The 21,643-nt window shown below is 45.0% G+C and overlaps 1 protein-coding gene across 3 annotated transcripts in view; it reads left to right on the top strand.

Annotated features, from left to right (window-relative positions):
- Positions 1 to 21,643, top strand: part of LOC134202104 (uncharacterized) — a 227,861-nt gene that overhangs the window by 5,112 nt on the left and 201,106 nt on the right. For all 3 annotated transcript variants that reach the window (XM_062677185.1, XM_062677180.1, XM_062677187.1), the window contains exon 2: positions 4,775 to 5,875. In XM_062677185.1, the coding sequence (XP_062533169.1) occupies positions 5,195 to 5,875 (681 nt within the window). In that variant the 5' untranslated portion in view covers positions 4,775 to 5,194. The remainder of the gene's footprint in view (positions 1 to 4,774; positions 5,876 to 21,643) is intronic.

Genomic DNA, 21,643 nt, shown 5'->3' with positions numbered 1-21,643 from the left:
CGTTGGAATTTTCAAAGGAAATTCGTTGAATTTCCAAAGGAAATTCGTTGGAATTTCCAAAGGAAATTCGTTGAATTTCCAAAGGAAATTCGTTGGAATTTCAAAGGAAATTCGTTGGAATTTCCAAAGGAATGCGTTGGAATTTCCAAAGGAAATTCGTTGGAATTTCCAAAGGAAATTCGTTGGAATTTCCAAAGGAAATTCGTTGGAATTTCCAAAGGAAATTCTTTGAAATTTCCAAAGAAAATTCGTTGAAATTTCCAAAGGAAATTCGATGGAATTTCCAAAGGAAATTCGTTGGCATTTCCAAAGGAAATTCGTTGGAATTTCAAAGGAAATTCGGAATTTCAAAGAGAAATTCGTTGGAATTTCCAAAAAGAAATTCGTTGGAATTTCCAAAGAGAAATTCGTTGGAATTTCCAAAGGGAAATTCGTTGGAATTTCCAAAGGGAAATTCGTTGGAATTTCCAAAGGGAAATTCGTTGGAATTTCCAAAGGGAAATTCGTTGGAATTTCCAAAGGGAAATTCGTTGGAATTTCCAAAGGGAAATTCGTTGGAATTTTCAAAGGGAAATTCGTTGGAATTTCCAAAGGGAAATTCGTTGGAATTTCCAAAGGGAAATTCGTTGGAATTTCCAAAGGGAAATTCGTTGGAATTTCCAAAGGGAAATTCGTTGGAATTTCCAAATGCAATTTGGAATTTCCAAAGGGAAATTCGTTGGAATTTCCAAAGGGAAATTCGTTGGAATTTCCAAAGGGAAATTCGTTGGAATTTCCAAAGGGAAATTCGTTGGAATTTCCAAAGGGAAATTCGTTGGAATTTCCAAAGGGAAATTCGTTGGAATTTCCAAAGTAATATTCGTTGGAATTTCCAAAAAGAAATTCGTTGAAGTGTCCAAAGGGAAATTCGTTGGAATTTCCAAAGGAAATTCGTTGAAATTTCCAAAGGAAATTCGTTGAATTTCCAAAGGAAATTCGTTGAATTTCCAAAGGAAATTCGTTGGAATTTCAAAGGAAATTCGTTGGAATTTTCAAAGGGAAGTTCGTTGGAATTTCCAAAGGGAAATTCGTTGGAATTTCCAAAGGGAAATTCGTTGGAATTTCCAAAGGGAAATTCGTTGGAATTTCTAAAAGGAAATTTGTTGGAATTTCCAAAGGAAAATTCGTAAGAATTTCCAAAAGGAAATTCGTTGGAATTTCCAAAAGGAAATTCGTTGGAATTTCCAAAAGGAAATTCGTTGGAATTTCCAAAGGAAGATTCGTTGGAATTTCCAAAAGGAAATTCGTTGGAATTTTCAAAGGGACATTCGTTGGAATTTCTAAAGGGAAATTTGTTGGAATTTCCAAAGGAAAGTTCGTAAGAATTTCCAAAAGGAAATTCGTTGGAATTTCCAAAGGGAAATTCGTTGGAATTTCCAAAAGGAAATTCGTTGATATTTCCAAAGGGAAATTCGTTGGAATTTCCAGGGGGAAATTCGTTGGAATTTACAAAGGGAAATCCGTTGGAATTTCCAAAGGAAAATTCGTTGGAATTTCCAAAGGAAAATTCGTTGGAATTTCCAAAAGGAAATTTGTTGGAATTTCCAAAGGGAAATTCGTTGGAATTTCCAAAGGGCAATTCGTTGGAATTTCCAAAGGGAGATTCGTTGAAATTTCCAAAGGGAAATTCGTTGGATTTTCCAAAGGGAAATTCGTTGGATTTTCCAAAGGGAAATTCGTTGGAATTTCCAAAAGGAAATTTGTTGAAATTTCCAAAGGGAAATTCGCTGGAATTTCCAAAGGGAAATTCGTTGGAATTTCCAAGGAGAAATTCGTTGGAAGTTCCAAAGGGAAATTCGTTGGAATTTCCAAAGGGAAATTCGTTGGAATTTTCAAAGGGAAATTCGTTGGAATTTCTAAAGGGAAATTCGTTGGAATTTCCAAAGGGAAATTCGTTGGAATTTGCAAAGGGAAATTCTTTGGAATTTCCAAAGGGAAATTTGTTGGAATTTCCAAAGGGAAATTCGTTGGAATTTCCAAAAGGAAATTCGTTGGAATTTCCAAAAGGAAATTCGTTGGAGTTTCCAAAGGGAGATTCGTTGAAATTTCCAAAGGGAAATTCGTTGGATTTTCCAAAGGGAAATTCGTTGGAATTTCCAAAGGGAAATTTGTTGAAATTTCCAAAGGGAAATTCGTTGGAATTTCCAAAGGGAAATTCGTTGGAATTTCCAAAGGGAAATTCGTTGGAATTTCCAAAGGGAAATTCGTTGGAATTTCCAAAGGGAAATTCGTTGGAATTTCCAAAGGGAAATTCGTTGGAATTTCCAAAGGGAAATTCGTTGGAATTTCCAAAGGGAAATTCGTTGGAATTTCCAAAGGGAAATTCGTTGGAATTTCCAAAAGGAAATTCGTTGGAATTTCCAAAAGGAAATTCGTTGGAATTTCCAAAAGGAAATTCGTTGGAATTTCCAAAGGGAAATTCGTTGGAATTTCCAAAGGGAAATTCGTTGAAATTTCCAAAGGGAAATTCGTTGGAATTTCCAAAGGGAAATTCGTTGGAATTTCCAAAGGGAAATTCGTTGGAATTTCCAAAGGGAAATTCGTTGGAATTTCCAAAGGGAAATTCGTTGGAATTTCCAAAGGGAAATTCGTTGGAATTTCCAAAGGAAAATTCGTTGGAAATAACAAAGGGAAATTCGTTGGAAATAACAAAGGGAAATTCGTTGGAATTTCCAAAGGGAAATTCGATGGAATTTCCAAAGGGAAATTCGATGGAATTTCCAAAGGGAAATTCTTTGATAATTCCAAAGGGAAATTAAATGGAATTCCAAAAGGGAAATTCGTTGAAATATGCAAAGTTAAATTCGTTGGTATTTCCAAAGGGAACTTCTTCGGAATTCTTTGGAATTTCCAAAGGGAAATTCGTTGGAATTTTTCGTTGGAATTTCCAAAGGGAAATTCGTTGGAATATCCAAAGGGAAATTCGTTGGAATTTCCAAAGCGAAATTCGTTTGATTTACCAAAATCATATGCTACCTGTTTTGAGCTTCAATTGAACAGGAAATTCCAAATATCATCCTCTTCTTTTCGTTTTTGTTTTCACTTATTTTGCATCATTGAATTCATCGAATCGATTGTGTGAATTATTTCCCGAGTCGCTAATGAATGAATCCACCATAGATGAGCGTTCATAAAAAAACACTCATGCATATATCGTTAACCAAGCAAAACCGGCCATAATTAGTTACGCAAACTGCCACCCTACCTCCATGATGTCCATTGCGTGGTAACCCTTTTTCGAACATAGTTTCTTCCGGAAGTGTTCCCATTGCATTGTTTCCGCCGACGTCCATTCACACGTCCCCTCGATATTGGGTGTGTGAAAATGTTCCCCAGCCATCGGAATTCTCAAGCAAAACCCACATCACGCTTGCTTGACCGACTTGCATCTTCTTCACGTCACATGTGGACTGAATTTACCGACAGGGGCAGTGTGTACTGAATTCTCACGCATGGTTCCTTGCTTTCATCCAGGTGTCGCTTGGGTCGCATCATACGCGTGCATGCGTCAAAGGGGACACTGCTATTGATCACATTTTCGGGTTGTTTACACATGAGAACGGCCCGGGCTCTTATCAGCCGCGAACAGCTGAGCAATGGTTTCCGAGCGTCGCACAAGGAGCAGTTCACATTTATTTAACTGAAAGCAGAAATGCACGCCGGATGGCTGCCTGACTGGTACCGGCTTCTACTTCTGCAGCTTTCAGGTACAGATAACAAACTCAAACACTCGCTCGCATGTCGCACTGGTTCGTTCGTTCGTGTAGTGCCATCGAAGCAAGCGGGCAAACAAACAGTAATTAAAAGTTGAAAACTGCCGAAAAGGGGATGATTTTGATGTGGTGGTCGTTGTTTTGAGGGCAGTACTTCTTGTTTTTGTTTGTCGATGGCCCGGCACGGGACGGGAGAGCCGCCGAACACTGCTGGCTGGCTTTGTTCAGTTCAGTTTCGTCTCTAAAAAGTCAATATTTGGCGGTTCAAATGTAAACAGCGTTCGTCAAAGTGCATCAGCAGCAGCAACGGGTTTTTGGGGTTTTTAGAATCGGAACCAATTCAAAAGCATTGCCAGTTTTGCTGTTGCTGTTGTTTTCGTGTGGCTGATGCTTATTGACAGCTCATTTGATCGCTCGCGAAATTCGATAACGGTCCGATAAGGATAGCTCATTTAATCGAGCAAATATTTGTCTATCCGAAGGGGAAAAATTTCGCAGCCTGCTAGGTGGGTTTGTTTACATTGGCAAAGAACTGTCGGCACTTGACACTGCCAAAGTCACGTTCTTTAGGCCGTTTGTTTGCCGTCGAACTGATTGCTCAACACAGGGGAACAACGATTGAGAGGGTTGGACACTTGTCACGCCGTAAACGCGCGAATCACACAAACACCACAGGAGGAAGTCGAAACACGCGTTATCAACGCTGAAAACGATTGCAAATTTTGGAGCGAGTCGGGCGGCCATGCGTAGCTGACAGAACAGGTGACAGCATTTATGTGCGGAAGCAGCATGGCAGTGATATCGATGGGTTTCTAGTCTTACAGTGGTCGGTTCTCTGTTATCAAAACACGACATTGAAATCGTCGCAGCCGGATGAATGGGTGTGGAATAATTGCAGCAAATGATAAGAGCGACTGGCAGAAGAAGAAACTCGGAAGAAGTAGTGAGCGAAAATTCGCGAACTGCAACGGAGCGCGATTGTTCGGTCGTTATCAAGCAAGCTGATGTAATTTTTATTGCAGGTTCGATTTGATTCGATGCGGAAAAATACGAAAATAAAAGAAGAAGCAATAAAGCAATCAAAAAGTGCCTGGTGTGCAATCGAAGCCTACTTTGATTTTGTTATTTGAATCCGGTGCGGTGAAAGTGTGCTGCCACGTGGTGGCGTTAGTGAAGCTCAACTTGAAAAAGTAGTGGATTGTGGGTGTAATAAAGAAAGGCAGAAAAGTGGTTTCAACTGCGTCATTGTTCGAGTGCACGGAATCGTTCCGCTCTGCTGGCCAAGTCGATGAAATTGGTTTTCGGCGGTAACCTGAAAATAGTGAAGCGGCACGAAGAGAAGGCCTGTGATTCAATTACCCGTGTTAGTGTGCACCATTGGAGCGTGATAGGCCCGTAAATTGTTTGTTGTGTCTTCTCCTTGGGCGGGGCTCCAACCGTAGATGCCGCCGCAGATTTTGTCCTCCTCGAAGATGCAATCCCGCGAGCATCCGTTCAATCGTTCCACGCGCCCTCTGCTGGAGCGTCGTGCCAATATGGCGCAACCGCAGGTCCTCAGCAGTAAGCAGATCAGCAATGCAAAGAATAAGAACCCTACCCGCGGTTACAATGACTTCAACCTCATCACCCGACAGTACGAAAACTTAAATTCCAACAAAGGATATCCGTATGGAAGTCCTCCGTCTCCGACACTACACTCGATGAACAACATCGACTTCAAATTTTCGGACGTGACAAATGATCCTCGCTATCATCGACCGACAGCACCAAACGCCAATCACTTCTTTACGAGCGTTAGCACCAATCGCAACAACAGCGATCACGAAGACGACGATGACTACGACGAACTGGTCTATCACCACAATCAGCTGAATGTGGCGCAGTCCGGTCCGATGTTGCCGCGTCGTCGGCTAATCGATGCGTCCTCCGGCGGGAACTCTCTACCGATTCCGCCGGTTCCACCGCAGCGGATTCTCCCGATGCAGACGCCGCCGCCACCGCCTCGCGGCGATACTCCGGAAAACGACGGACCCTTCGTGTTCGGAGTACATCATCCGAATACCTTCACGCCGGCTTACGACAAAGCCAAGGATGCATCGGCTGCCGTCTCATCCGTCCAGCAGGTAGGTGCCTCCCACGATCATTAATCTTCTTTGGTGGGATCGAATCCACAATCCCACAGTCCCTGGTTCAGGTAAAAGGAGCGATGAATGACCCCAGGTAGAAAGAAGCACGGCGGTCATCAACTGCTGCCGATGATTTATAGTTGTGTTCGTCTTCGTTTCGATACCTGTTGGAAAAAAATAATGATCTTGCACCCGAAAGTAGACCAATACTTTAGGATTTCCGAGAACATGTGTTTTCTCACCGTCATGTCGTCATCATCATTGTCGCTGCCAAACGGATCAGGTCGGTGCACAATGTGTCCGGTCCGAATTACGAATAAGTTTATGGTTCCGTATTTCACTAAACCGCAACCAAAATTGCTCTTCAATTACATGAAATAATTGGCAAGATTTATTTAGACATGACATTATTAAAAGTTTTGAATTTTTCAGGTTATTCTATAGATTCATTCAAATCAAGCATACTTCAGAAATTAACTGGGAATATGTGAGATTTTTTTGGATTACGGGATATATAAATTTCTAAAAATCTCTTTGCATTGGTGTTTATGAAATTTTTCAGATTTTCTTGGAATATCGTATTTTTCTTATTTTCCTCATTTCTGAATATTTTTTTAAAATTAACTATTACTATTTAAAAAAAAAAAAAAAAAATTTAAATAAAAAATTTCAAGAATCTTCAAGTGCTTTCAGAAATCTTTCAGAGTTATCTATGAATTTACACCGTCCAAAACTATTCGAGAATTCTAAAATTACTATACGGGAAATTGTTTAAAATGTTCATGTTTTTTCAATTTCCACATGAAATCTTTCGAAATTGATCCAGTTTTTTAAGCACGCCATGCTATAAAATTTGAATCACCCATTTTGACATTTTATTTTTGTTGCATTTTTGTTTGTTTATGTCATTTTGTCTTTTATAACTGAATCAAAGTAAGCTTAAGTAGGTTAAATATTGTTCACATAACAACTTGCGTGACGACGCTTTGTAATTGAAAACAAATTTTATCTGGGAAGCTTTTATAATCGAAGTTAATTATATAACATTTAAATTTATCTCTTGATTTGATGACACATTTCTCATTTGTAAACAGATGACTGATTCTTCGCAGGCAAAAACAAATTGGTTATCATGAGAAGTACGACAATATTTAGCAAAATTCTTTCTGAGCTCTGTTCAGTTCAGCTTTAAAATGAACTTGGTTTTCATAGCCTAAAATCAGTGTAAATACTCATAGGATTCAGATTCCTTGGGATTCAATCATAATCATAATTGGTATTCTACTCCCGAAACTGTTTTCTGTTAAGGGGCTGAACACATATGTAATTGGCGCAAACGGTGTTTGCCCCAGTAGCACAGGGGTTAGACAGAAAGGTTGAGATAGGTAAAATTATGTCGAAATTCAAATCATCCGATCAATCCGATTTTGATGAAATCAAGACCATCAGAAGCGGACGCTCTTCTAGTATACTGTTCCCTGCAAACCTGAGATTGGTCCTTGGCCCCGGAAATGTTCCGGGTTTTCCGGAGGTATGTTCAAGATGCATTTTATTTCCACTACTTGTCGATTTATGTGACGTTTACTTTCATTATTTTTTATTATCTCTCCAAAAACTAGAACTAATATGCCAACTAATTGTGACTGTAGATCGAGAATCCATCAAAACTTCGCAGAGATATGCCCATTCCCGTAAAAACGGTTCCGGGAACATGATGAAATTATAATAGATCGGAATACAGGCCGCGGCTCGCGACTCGATTATCCGGAGTGTTGAAACTCGGGATAATCGATTATTATTATTTATTCAGACTAAGGCCGAAGTGGCCTGTGCGGTATATAAGAGTCTTCTCCATTCGGCTCGGTCCATGGCTACACGTCGCCAACCACGCAGTCTACGGAGGGTCCGCAAGTCATCTTCCACCTGATCGATCCAGCTTGCCCGCTGCGCACCTCGCCTACTTGTACCCGTCGGATCGTTGTCGAGAACCATTTTCACCGGGTTATTGTCCGACATTCTGGCGTGGCGACACGTGGCCGGCCCACCGCAGTCGTCCGATTTTCGCGGTGTGAACGATGGATGGTTCTCCCAACAGCTGATGCAACTCGTGGTTCATTCGCCTTCTCCACGTACCGTCCGCCATCTGCACCCCACCATAGATGGTACGCAGCACTTTCCTTTCGAAAACTCCGAGTGCGCGTTGGTTCTCCACGAGCATCGTCCAGGTCTCGTGTCCGTAGAGAACTACCGGTCTAATGAGCGTTTTGTAGATTGTCAGTTTGGTACGGCGGCGAACTCTATTCGATCGGAGCGTCTTGCGAAGTCCAAAGTATGTACGATTTCCAGCCACTATGCGTCTCCGAATTTATCTGCTGGTATCATTTTCGGCAGTCACCAGTGAGCCCAAGTACACAAATTCTTCTACCACCTCGATTTCGTCACCACCGATGCCAACTCGCGGTGGGTGGCTCACATTATCTTCTCTTGAACCTCTTCCTATCATGTACTTCGTCTTCGACGTATTGATGACTAGTCCGATTCGCTTGGCTTCCCTCTTCAGTCTGATGTAGGCTTCCTCCATCTTCTCAAACTTACGTGCCATAATATCTATGTCGTCGGCGAAGCCAAATAGCTGGACGGACTTATTGAAAATTGTACCACTCGTGTTAATCCCTGCTCTTCGTATTACCCCTTCCAAAGCGATGTTGAATAGCAGACACGAAAGACCATCACCTTGCCGTAACCCTCTGCGGGTTTCGAAGGAACTCGAGAATGCCCCTGAAACTCGAACTACGCATATCACCCGATCCATCGTCGCTTTGATCAACCGTGTCAGTTTATCCGGAAATCGGTGTTCGTGCATTAGCTGCCATAGCTGGTCCCGATCGATTGTATCATATGCGGCTTTGAAGTCGATGAATAGATGATGTGTGGGCACGTTGTATTCGCGGCACTTCTACAGTACTTGGCGAATGGCGAACACCTGGTCCGTGGTGGAGCGTTCGCCCATAAAACCCGCCTGGTACTGCCCCACGAACTCCCTTGCAATTGGTGCTAGTCGACGACATAAAATTTGGGAGAGTATTTTGTAGGCGGCATTCATCAATGTGATTGCGCGGTAGTTGCTACAATCCAGCTTATCGCCCTTTTTGTAGATGGCACACACGACACCTTCCATTCACTCCTGCGGCAAAACTTCTTCCTCCCAAATCTTGGTAATGACCCAGTGCAGCGCTCTAGCCAGTGCCTCACCACCGTGTTTAAATAGCTCTCCTGGTAGTTGGTCAACCCCAGGGGCTTTGTTGTTCTTCAGCCGGCCAATCTCCTCCTGGAGACCCGGAGCCGGTAGAATTATGTCCTGCGCGCGTTACCCCAGGTCCATCACCATACCGCCATCTTCCTCTACCACATTGCCATTCAGGTGCTCTTCGTAGTCCTGCCTTCACCTTTGGATCACCTCACGCTCGTTCGTAAGAAGGTTCCCGTTTATGTCCTTACACATATCAGGCTGTGGCACGTGGCCCTTACGTGAACGGTTCAACTTCTCATAGAACTTTCGTGTGTTATTAGCGCGGTACAGTTGCTCCTTAGGCCTTAGTCTGAATAAATGAATGAACAGTTGCTCCGTCTCTTCGTGGTCTCGATCTTCCTGCTGACGCTTTTTCCTCCGGATAATCGAGTTTTGTCTGTTCCGCGCCTGTTTATATCGTGGCTCGTTCGCCCTCGTGCGGTGTTGCAGCAATCTCGCCCATGCTGCATTCTTCTCTTCTACTAACTGCTCACATTCGCCGTCATACCAGTCGTTTCTCTGATCCGGGGGCACCGTGCCAAGTGCAGCGGTTGTGGTGCTACCAATGGCGGATCGAATATCTCTCCAGCCATCTTCAAGAGACTCTGCGCCTAGCTGCTTTTCCGTTGGGAGTGCCACTTCCAGCTGCTGCGCGTATTCTTGGGCTAGTCTACCGTCTTGTAGCCGCCCAATATTAAGCCGCGGCGTCCGACTTTGACGCGTGTTGTACACCGTCGAGAGTTTTGAGCGCAGGCATACTGCAACGAGGTAGTGATCGGATTCAATATTCGCACTGCGGTAAGTGCGTACGTTCGTGATGTCGGAGAAGAATTTACCGCCGATTAGAACGTGGGCGATTTGGTTTTCCGTTTCTTGGTTAGGTGATCTCCATGTGGCCTTGTGGATATTTTTGCGGGGAAAGAAGGTGCTTCGGACTACCATTCCGCGGGAGGTTGATCCGATGACCGGTCTATACATTTCCTCCCTTCCTACCTGCGCGTTCATGTCACCGATGACGATTTTGACGTCCCGCAGTGGGCATCCATCGTATGTCTGCTTCAGCTGTGCGTAGAACGCTTCTTTCTCGTCGTCGGGTCTTCCTTCGTGTGGGCAGTGCACGTTGATGATGCTATAGTTGAAAAAACGGCCTTTAATCCTCAGCTTGCACATCCTTGCGTTGATTGGCTGCCACCCAATCACGCGTTGGCGCATCTTACCCAGCACTATGAAGCCGGTTCCCAGCTCGTTGGTGGTGCCACAGCTTTGGTAGAAGGTAGCCGCCCGATGCCCGCTTTTCCACACTTTCTGTCCTGTCCAGCAAATCTCCTGCAGCGCCACGACGTCGAAGTTGCGGGGATATAATTCATCGTAGATCATCCTGTCGCAACCTGCGAAACCTAGGGACTTGCAGTGCCATGTTCCAAGCTTCCAATCGTAATCCTTTATTCGTCGCCTAGGTCTTTGCCGATTATATCGAGTCGCATTATCTCTTATATTGTTAGTAATGATTGGTTTTCCAGGCGGCTTATTGGGCCTGCGCAAACCTCCTGTCTCGCCGGAGGGCAATCCTGTCAGGGCTGTTTAGCGTCCCACCTAACACCAGGACTTGGGCTTGTGCGCTTTGAGCGGCACACGGTCGCTTTGGCGTAGCCTACTTGCGGATACATGCAGCTTTTTATAGAGGTTTAACAGGGCCCACTGTCAAACCCCACCACATCCTAGGCAGGCGCCACAACTCACAGATGGCCTGGGGAGGGATCGTCAAGCCCTTGGACATAGTCCCTGCTGCTCCTGAACTCGGGATAATCGAGCCATTTTTTTGTTGTTGCATAAAATTCAACTTTTGCTCAAATAATCTTTATTTTGGTTATAGAACATCTAATAATATATCCCGTTGGTCCGTTCATGGATTCTGACTACCGTTAGAGGTCAGCGCCGATCCGAAAATCGTCGGCGGCAACGTTTGTCATAATTTTGGTAGGCGATGGCTTGGCGATTTTTTTGTTACGTTCGTAACGTATTTTTTTTTTCAGGATATTCTAAGATATTAACGGTAGAATCCTTTAAATTTCTCTGGAAAAATCTAATGAGCTGTCCCAGGAGATTCTTCCAAGTTTTTAGAATTTTCAACTGGAATTGCTCTAAAGTTTTCACGGGAATTTCTTTGAAATTTTCACGGGAAATTGTTTAGGAGTTTGCCTATGCCACCGGGTATGCATACTTCGAATCTAACAGAATTTCCTTGTGCTTTTTTTCAAGTTTCACAAAAACTGTTTCCAACGAAAATTTCAACTGGATTTTTTTATGGAATTTCTTTGCATTTCTTCGTGAAATTTCTTATGTTGTCTATCAGTAATTCATCGAATTTTCTACGAGAAAAATTTCAAAAGATGAAGGGTCGTTTCATTGAACGTCATTTGACCGAATACCACATGGCCGAATAATACGTTAAGCCGAAAGCTATCTAGCCGTACGACCGCTATTTTCTAACAAATGAGCTGTCGGAGCAAACGTCTTTTTCAGCCAAATTATCAGTTCGGCCGTATGATCTTCGCAAACCGTTTCCGACCTTATGTCACCTCGTCCGGCCAAGCAGCATTTTCGGTCAAACGATTTTTTTTCGGCAGCTCGAGCAAACAACACTATATGTTCATTTCGGCCAAATGACCCTTTTCTACCAAATGACAGGGTGGCCACTGAACCGGGAAAACCGGGAGAACCGGGAATTTGATAGAACCGGGAAAAACCGGGAAATAACCGGGAATTTCGTTGACACTGAGTTATTCTTAGGTTTTTACTTGATATATACCGATTTCTCGTATTTTCTTAAATTTGTTTTCTAGAAACTATTATGGGTCAAAAGGTTCCAATTTTGATGCGTATTTTGAATGAGTTCGTTTATTTGGTAGGGCAAAGCGTTTATAACAATTTACGCAACAACAGCTTTTTTTAGATATGGACAATCGATATCAAAATGAGTTTTACTATAATAGTGTTTTATATGAACTATTATAAGCATGCGTGTTGTTGAGATTTTTGTTATCTCTTCTTCTTCTTCTTCTTATTGGCATTACATCCCACACTGGAACAGAGCCGCCTCGCAGCTTAGTGTTCATTAAGCACTTCCACAGTTATTAACTGCGAGGTTTCTAAGCCAGATTACCATTTTTGCATTCGTATATCATGAGGCTAACACGATGATACTTTTATGCCCAAGGAAGTCGAGACAATTTCCAATCCGAAAATTGCCTAGACCGGCACCGGGAATCGAACCCAGCCACCCTCAGCATGGTCTTGCTTTGTAGCCGTGCGTCTTACCGCACGGCTAAGGAGGGACCCTTTGTTATCTCAGTATTTATTAATATACCGGATTTCAGTAATTAATGAAATTTTGATTTTTGGTATAAAATATTGGAAATCTTAGGATCTAAATATCTTAGGAATCACTTTTTAATTCCAAGATTTTCACAGTAATATTATTCTTCTCAAAAGAACATGATTTATTCCGGATATCAGAATTTCGATTCCAAAATTATTTTGTTATGTCAGTTGTTTTCGTTCAATTAATTTAAAAAAATCTGTCTGTTCTCATTTTATATATTTTCAACATTTGAAATCATTGCTTTCATTGCTTTCGGAGTATTTTCACAGTTTAAAAACTGTTGGGTGGTATTTGAATACCAAACCTTGAATTCAATTCATATTCTTGAATTCAACTACCACGAAGCCCTTCTAAAATATATTTTGAAGAAATTATTTTAAAGTTGCAGAGATTTTAGAACTTTGGAAATTCGTCATTGCAAAATTGAAGAAACTGTTTTCGGAATTCTGGTATGAGTCGTAGAAAATCCATCTGAATTTGAGAATCCTTGTAACACTTTATTGTTGATTAAGATTTTCTATTAAAGGAATTCCATTTCTAAAGAATTTTCTTCCTTACATATTTCAAGCATACTATTCTTAAAATGGAGATTTAGCATCATGATTAGCATTAGCATTATTACGGTGTAATTCATAGATTGGAAACTAGTGATACTCTCGTTTTTAATAACAAAATGAATTCTAGAATGCTATCAGAAATCACGAAGGGGAAGGATCTTTGATTCCAGTCTTAGCAGGAATAATAAAATCATGAGAATATCTACTCTCGGCAGCGCCCTCTCGGCAACGAATTTTCGAAGAACTTCCAGAAAAAGTTCCGTAGGATTTCCAAAGGAAATTCTGTAGAGTTTCCCGAAGAGTTCGCATAGAGTCTTCTAATGACGATTTGAAGAATTTCCGAAGTAAATTGCGAAGTGGACGTGGATATTTCGAATTATTTGCCGAGGAAATTCAGAAGATTTTTCTGAGGGAATTCCGAAAAAAATCCCAAGGAAATTTCGATAAGTTTTCCAAAGAAAATCCAAAGAATTTGTCGTGGAAACTCTCTAGAATTCCTGAGGAAATTTCGAAGAATTTCTCAAAAAGAACTCAAAATAATACCGAAAAAATACCGGATTTAGTTTAAAAGAATTTCCTGAGGAAATTAAAAAGAAAATTCCGAAGAGGTTTCAAAGAAAAATTCCAAAGAATTTGTTGATGAAATTCCGGAAAATGTCTCGAAAAATTCCCGAAGAATTTCCTGAGTAAGTTTTGAGGATTTTCCCGAAGAAAATTAAAAAAAAATCTCTAAGGAATTTCGAAAACTTGCCGAGGAAATTCTGGAGATCGCTGAAGAACTTCCCAAAAAACATTTAGAAAAAATGTGAAGATTTTTTTAAGGAAACATTCGAAAAATATCCCGTAGATATTTCGAAGACTTTCTACAGGAAAATTTGAAAAAAAATGCTGGAGAAATTCCGAAGGATTTGACAAAAAAATGCGATAAAGATTTTTTTATAGAATTTTCCAATAAATTTCCCGAGGGGGCTCCGAAGAATTTTCCGATGAGATTTCGAAGAATTCCCTTAAAATAATTGGGATGGTTTTGATTTTTTATAAAAGTTTAGTAAATAAAATCCTGGAAAATCCTTAAAAAGTTTTCTTCAATCAAATGTAAAAAAATCAAATGTTATGTAAAAGTATTGCAACGCTGATTTACGCCGCCGACTAAAAGTAATCTCGACTTGACGCCGATAACCCCGCCGTCGTGGTTCCTGGACCTTTATTTCGAAGTTATTTCTCATTATTAGCTAAGACAAATTATGCAATAATTTTAATGAGGTTTATCAACCAATAAAATATAACATTTTTAGAGCATGAGGTATACATTTTTGAATATAGTTTCTGTGAGAGCAGTTGGCTTACTTTTTCTGATAGTTCAGTTTTAACACGAATTTGTGCAATGCATCCAAAAACCTATTCGTTGATCATATCCCATTTTTGATGCACCACACGTGGGGAAGTTTCAATATGTGAACCGGGAAAACCGGGAAAAAACCGGGAATTTGAAAATGGAAATTGAGTGGCCACCCTGAAATGACCATCTAGGCCTTTTTGGCTAAATGACCTATTCGATTAGACGACTTTTAAGTCAAATGACCTGTTCGGCCGAACGACATTATCGGCCATATGTCTATTTCGGCCACATGATTTTATGCCAGTCGAGTTTCGGATTAAGGACATATTCGGCCAAACAATAAACGGCCCTTCCCCGTCAAAACATTTGTTTTCAACGTGAAATTCTGTGGATTTCAACAGGAAATCCTTGGAAATTTACGCAGGTAATTCTTCGAGATTCCCAAAGAAAATTCTTTATAATTTACCCGGGAAATTTCTGGAATTTGCATTGTTAGTGGCGTCAGTCGTCTAAGTGTATTTGCAAGCCATGGAGTGTGAGTTTGATTCCTGCCCTAGTAAGGAGAAAACATTTCGTGAAGCGGAAAACGCTCCACTTGTTCACTAGGTGCTGTGTGAATGTCATGTCCGTTGTCTAATGTTAAGTTTTAAGCTTTCAGTCTGTGCGAGCTCTGGTCAAAGATGATCCTGTCTTTCTTTCTTTTAAAATCTACAAAAAGATCTTCCTGATTTTTAAGGAAATTTACTAAGAATTTCAACGGTAGTGTTTTCGAGATTTCGAAGGATATTCTTCAGAATTTTCATTAAAATCTAGTTTTTACGAAAAGCTTTTTCGATTTTTGAACGAAAAACCCAGATTAATCCACCTAGCGTTGGTGGTGCCTTTCTCGCATTTAGTTAAGACACCAACCTTATATGAGGTTTATATGGTCCGATGTACCATTTTCTTCATAACTTTCAAACGCAATGACCGATCGTTATAAAATTCAATAGTGATCAACAAAGCTTTGTCCCCTGTCGAATGAAACTTGTTGCGAGAAAATCGGTTAAGGATTACTATACGAAAAGTTGTCTAATGTTATTAATAGCTTTTGTGCACACACATACACACACACATACACACGGACAGACAGACATCGATTGGTATATAATACTATGGGTCTCAGAGGCTTCTGTAAAAAGTTAGTTTTCGGAGTGAAATGATAGCCTTTCGGTACAACTTAGTTGTACGAGAAAGACAAAAATGTAAGGAGTTGTCAAGAAAAGTTTTTCACGAGAAATCCTCTGTAGTTTCAACGGGATTGCCATAAACTGTCGGCGATGACGGCGCACACCTCTAACCGAGTGGTCCTTCGGGAAATCTAGAGGATGAAAACTTCTAAATTTTATCGTTGAGCACCAAGATTTTTCTGATGCATTTGTTTTTGTATTATGTGGCCTTCCGAAAATTCCGGAACATCCGTAAAATAAAACAAAAAATAATGAATTTCATTGCATAGCACCATTTGACATTTTATTAACGGAATTTATTCCATTTGATTTATTCAAACTAAGGCCTCTGCAGTACATAAAATTCATCTACATTCAGCTCGGTCAGTATTTGCACGTCGCTAACTTTGTAGTCCACGGAGGGAACTCAAATCGAACCACCTTGCTCTCTGAGCAGCTCGCCTTCTTGTTCCCTGCGGATCCCTATCAGGAACCATTTTCACCAGGTTATTATCCGACATTCTGAGCATGACATTGTGTATGGATCGCCTTGGTCACCGAGTGATTCTTTAGAAAATGAAAATATTCATTTCATAATTAAGGGAAGTTCCATTAATTACGTAACGCAAAAAATGCCATTTTCAATCCCCCACCCCCTATGTCACACTTTTTGTATGAGGTATCTAAAAAAAATGTATGGATTGTTAAATACGTATTTCGACCACGTATTTCGACTTGTCGAGTCAAGTACGATACACTGAAGACGACCACACAGTTGTCGTCGAAATACGTATTTGCAAAGTTATCGAAATAATTGGTGGAATTAAATGGAGTTACTTAACTCGTCTTAGACGATTGAATATATTCCACTAAAAAGAGCCTAAAATATTTTTTCCAGGTTTACATGTTTGTTGACCTTGAAGGGGGAAACGTCGAAGCTTCCTGATGACACGACGGAAAATACCCTTGTCTGTCTTTACCACGACAACTCGTACACGTCCGTCATTCCCAGGAATGGGCTTTCCGTTGTCTTCGACAAGGAGTACAACATCACTTTCGATGACATTGGGTGATGACGTGATTTGATTATGCGTCCAATTTGGGAATCTCGAGCTCGTTCAGTAGCCGCTAGGTTGCGAAGGCCGACGGAGGTCCTTCGTAGCTTAGTTGGTTAAAGCACCAGTCTAGCGTACTGTAGGGTCATGGGTTCGATTCCCATCGAAGGGAAAGTGGTTACCTCCAATACATTTTCCAAATCAATATCTTCCACATAACGTATGAATATGTATTCACGTCCAAGTCGGGTGGTTTAATCCCCGAAAATAGGCAATTAACTTTAATTGAACTGAATCATACTCCTGTTTACGGTGTTTGGGTCACCGACTGCTATGTCAGCTCCAACATTCCTCCCTTCTTACTTCCAGAATAGCATGGATCTGGCATCTGGATCATACGTTTCGGTCGACTGGTGTTCGGAACATCAATACACTGAATTGGAGGGGATGGTTGTACTGGATCTGCTTCTTGCAATGCATCGAGCGGCTTCCGAAGCTGGTGCATTTCCGCAACAAACTTGCCGTAAAAATTTACAGCACCAATAAACGAACGTAAGCCGGAAATATCACTGGGAGGAGGCATCTTAACAATAGATTCTATTTTGGCAGGATCCGGGAACTCCTCCAGAAGTTCCTCTGGGAACTCCTCCAGAAGTTCCTCTGGGAACTCCTCCAGAAGTTCCTCTGGGAACTCCTCCAGAAGTTCCTCTGGGAACTCCTTCGGAAGTTCCTTCGGGAACTCCTCCGGAAGTTCTTCCGGGAACTCCTCCGGAAGTTCCTCCGGGAACTCCTCCGGAAGTTCTTCCGGGAACTCCTCCGGAAGTTCCTCCGGGAACTCCTCCGGAAGTTCCTCCGGGAACTCCTCCGGAAGTTCCTCCGGGAACTCCTCCGGAAGTTCCTCCGGGAACTCCTCCGGAAGTTCCTCCGGGAACTCCTCCGGAAGTTCCTCCGGGAACTCCTCCGGAAGTTCCTCCGGGAACTCCTCCGGAAGTTCCTCCGGGAACTCCTCCGGAAGTTCCTCCGGGAACTCCTCCAGGGAACTCCTCCGGAAGTTCCTCCGGGAGCTCCTCCGGAAGTCCCTGGGTGAACTCCTCCGGAAGTTCCTCCGGGAACTCCTCCGGAAGTTCCTCCGGGAACTCCTCCGGAAGTTCCTCCGGGAACTCCTCCGGAAGTTCCTCCGGGAACTCCTCCGGAAGTTCCTCCGGGAACTCCTCCGAAGTCCCTCCGGGAACTCCTCCGGAAGCTCCTCCGAACTCCTCCGGAAGTTCCTCCGGGAACTCCTCCGGAAGTTCCTCCGGGAACTCCTCCGGAAGTTCCTCCGGGAACTCCTCCGGAAGTTCCTCCGGGAACTCCTCCGGAAGTTCCTCCGGGAACTCCTCCGGAAGTTCCTCCGGGAACTCCTCCGGAAGTTCCTCCAGGAACTCCTCCGGAAGTTCCTCCGGGAACTCCTCCGGAAGTTCCCCAGGGAACTCCTCCGGAAGTTCCCCCGGGAATTCCTCCGGAAGTTCCTCCGGAACTCCTCCGGAAGTTCCTCCGGGAACTCCTCCGGAAGTTCCTCCAGGAACTCCTCCGGAAGTTCCTCAGGAACTCCTCCGGAAGTTCCTCCGGGAACTCCTCCGAAGTTCCTCCGGGAACTCCTCCGGAAGTTCCTCCGGGAACTCCTCCGGAAGTTCCTCCGGGAACTCCTCCGGAAGTTCCTCCAGGAACTCCTCCGAAGTTCCTCCGGGAACTCCTCCGGAAGTTCCTTCAGGAATTCCTTCGGAAGTTCTTCCAGGAACTCATCCGGAAGTTCTTCCGGGAACTCCTCCAAGAACTCCTCCGGGAACTCCTCCGGAAGTTCCTCCGGGAACTCCTCCGGAAGTTCCTCCGGGAACTCCTCCGGAAGTTCCTCCGGGAACTCCTCCGGAAGTTCCTCCGGGAACTCCTCCGGAAGTTCCTCCGGGAACTCCTCCGGAAGTTCCTCCGGGAACTCCTCCGGAAGTTCCTCCGGGAACTCCTCCGGAAGTTCCTCCGGGAACTCCTCCGGAAGTTCCTCTGGGAGCCTTTCCGGAAGTTCCTCTGGGAACTCCTCCGGAAGTTCCTCAGGAACTCCTCCGAAGTTCCTCCGGGAACTCCTCCGAAGTTCCTCCGGGAACTCCTCCGGAAGTTCCTCCGGAACTCCTCCGGAAGTTCCTCCGGGAACTCCTCCGGAAGTTCCTCCAGGAACTCCTCCGGAAGTTCCTCCGGGAACTCCTCCGAAGTTCCTCCGGGAACTCCTCCGGAAGTTCCTCCGGAACTCCTCCGGAAGTTCCTCCGGAACTCCTCCGGAAGTTCCTCCGGGAACTCCTCCGGAAGTTCCTCCGGGAACTCCTCCGGAAGTTCCTCCGGGAACTCCTCCGGAAGTTCCTCCGGGAACTCCTCCGGAAGTTCCTCCAGGAACTCCTCCGGAAGTCCCCCCGGGAACGCCTCCGGAAGTTCCTCCGGGAACACCTCCGAAGTTCCTCCGGGAACTCCTCCGGAAGTTCCTCCGGGAACTCCTCCGGAAGTTCCTCCGGGAACTCCTCCGGAAGTTCCTCCGGGAACTCCTCCGGAAGTTCCTCCGGGAACTCCTCCGGAAGTTCCTCCGGGAACTCCTCCGGAAGTTCCTCCGGGAACTCCTCCGGAAGTTCCTCCGGGAACTCCTCCGGAAGTTCCTCCGGGAACTCCTCCGGAAGTTCCTCCGGGAACTCCTCCGGAAGTTCCTCCGGGAACTCCTCCGGAAGTTCCTCCAGGAACTCCTCCGGAAGTTCCTCCAGGAATTCCTCCGGAAGTTCCTCCAGGAATTCCTCCGGAAGTTCCTCCAGGAACTCCTCCGGAAGTTCCTCCAGGAACTCCTCCGGAAGTTCCTCCAGGAACTCCTCCGGAAGTTCCTCCAGGAACTCCTCCGGAAGTTCCTCCGGAACTCTTCCGGAAACTCCTCCGGGAACTCTTCCGGAAACTCCTCCGGAAGTGACTCCAGGAACTCCTTCGGAAGTTCCTCCGGGAACTCCTTCGGAAGTTCCTCCGGGAACTCCTCCGGAAGTTCCTCCGGGAACTCCTCCAGGAGTTCCTCCGGGAACTCCTCCGGAAGTTCCTCCGGGAACTTCTCAGGAAGTTCCTCAGGAACTCCTCCGGAAGTTCCTCCGGGAACTCCTCGGAAGTTCCTCAGGAACTCCTCCGGAAGTTCCTCCGGGAACTCCTCCGGAAGTTCCTCCGGGAACTGCTCCGGAAGTTCCTCCAGGAACTCCTCCGGAAGTTCCTCCAGGGAACTCCTCCGGAAGTTCCTCCGGAACTCCTCCGGAAGTTCCTCCAGGAACTCCTCCGGAAGTTCCTCCGGGAACTCCTCCGGAAGTTCCTCCGGGAACTCCTCCGGAAGTTCCTCCGGGAACTCCTCCGGAAGTTCCTCCGGGAACTCCTCCGGAAGTTCCTCCGGGAACTCCTCCGGAAGTTCCTCCGGGAACTCCTCCGGAAGTTCCTCCAGGAACTCCTCCGGAAGTTCCTCCGGGAACTCCTCCGGAAGTTCCTCCGGGAACTCCTCCGGAAGTTCCTCCGGGAACTCCTCCGGAAGTTCCTCCAGGAACTCCTCCGGAAGTTCCTCCGGGAACTCCTCCGGAAGTTCCTCCGGGAACTCCTCGGAAGTTCCTCCAGGAACTCCTCCGGAAGTTCCTCCGGGAACTCCTCCGAAGTTCCTCCGGGAACTCCTCCGAAGTTCCTCCGGAACTCCTCCGGAAGTTCCTCCAGGAACTCCTCCGGAAGTTCCTCCGGGAACTCCTCCGGAAGTTCCTCCGGAACTCCTCCGGAGTTCCTCCGGGAACTCCTCCGGAAGTTCCTCCGGGAACTCCTCCGGAAGTTCCTCCAGGAACTCCTCCGGAAGTTCCTCAGGAACTCCTCCGGAGGTTCCTCCGGGAACTCCTCCGGAAGCTCCTCCGGGAACTCCTCCGGAAGTTCCTCCAGGAACTCCTCCGGAAGTTCCTCCAGGAACTCCTCCGGAAGTTCCTCCGGGAACTCCTCCGGAAGTTCCTCCGAACTCCTCCGGAAGTTCCTCCAGGAATTCCTCCGGAAGTTCCTCAGGAACTCCTCCGGAAGTTCCTCCGAACTCCTCCGGAAGTTCTTCCGGGAACTCCTCTGGTAGTTCCTCCGAACTCCTCCGGAAAATCCTCCGGAAACTCCTCCGGAAACTCCTCCGGAAGTTCCTCCGGAAACTCCTCTGGAAGTTCCTCCGAAACTCCTCCGAAGTTCCTCCGGAAACTCCTCCGGAAGTTCCTCCGGAAACTCCTCCGGAAGTTCCTCCGGAAACTCCTCCGGAAGTTCCTCCGGAAACTCCTCCGGAAGTTCCTCCGGAAACTCCTCCGGAAGTTCCTCCGGAAACTCCTCCGGAAGTTCCTCCGGAAACTCCTCCGGAAGTTCCTCCGGAAACTCCTCCGGAAGTTCCTCCGGAAACTCCTCCGGAAGTTCCTCCGGAAACTCCTCCGGAAGTTCCTCCGGAAACTCCTCCGGAAGTTCCTCCGGAAACTCCTCCGGAAGTTCCTCCGGAAACTCCTCCGGAAGTTCCTCCGGAAACTCCTCCGGAAGTTCCTCCGGAAACTCCTCCGGAAGTTCCTCCGGAAACTCCTCCGGAAACTCCTCCGGAAGTTCCTCCGGAAACTCCTCCGGAAGTTCCTCCGGAAACTCCTCCGGAAACTCCTCCGGAAGTTCCTCCGGAAACTCCTCCGGAAGTTCCTCCGGAAACTCCTCCGGAAGTTCCTCCGGAAACTCCTCCGGAAGTTCCTCCGGAAACTCCTCCGGAAGTTCCTCCGGAAACTCCTCCGGAAACTCCTCCGGAAGTTCCTCCAGAAACTCCTCCGGAAGTTCCTCCAGAAACTCCTCAGGAAGTTCCTCCAGAAACTCGTCCGGAAGATCCTCCAGAAACTCCTACGGAGGTTCCTCCAGCAACTCCTC

Source organism: Armigeres subalbatus, chromosome 1 (assembly GCF_024139115.2).
Source record: "Armigeres subalbatus isolate Guangzhou_Male chromosome 1, GZ_Asu_2, whole genome shotgun sequence".
Classification (NCBI taxonomy): Eukaryota; Metazoa; Arthropoda; class Insecta; order Diptera; family Culicidae; genus Armigeres; species Armigeres subalbatus.
This window is presented reverse-complemented; position numbering and strand designations above follow the sequence as displayed.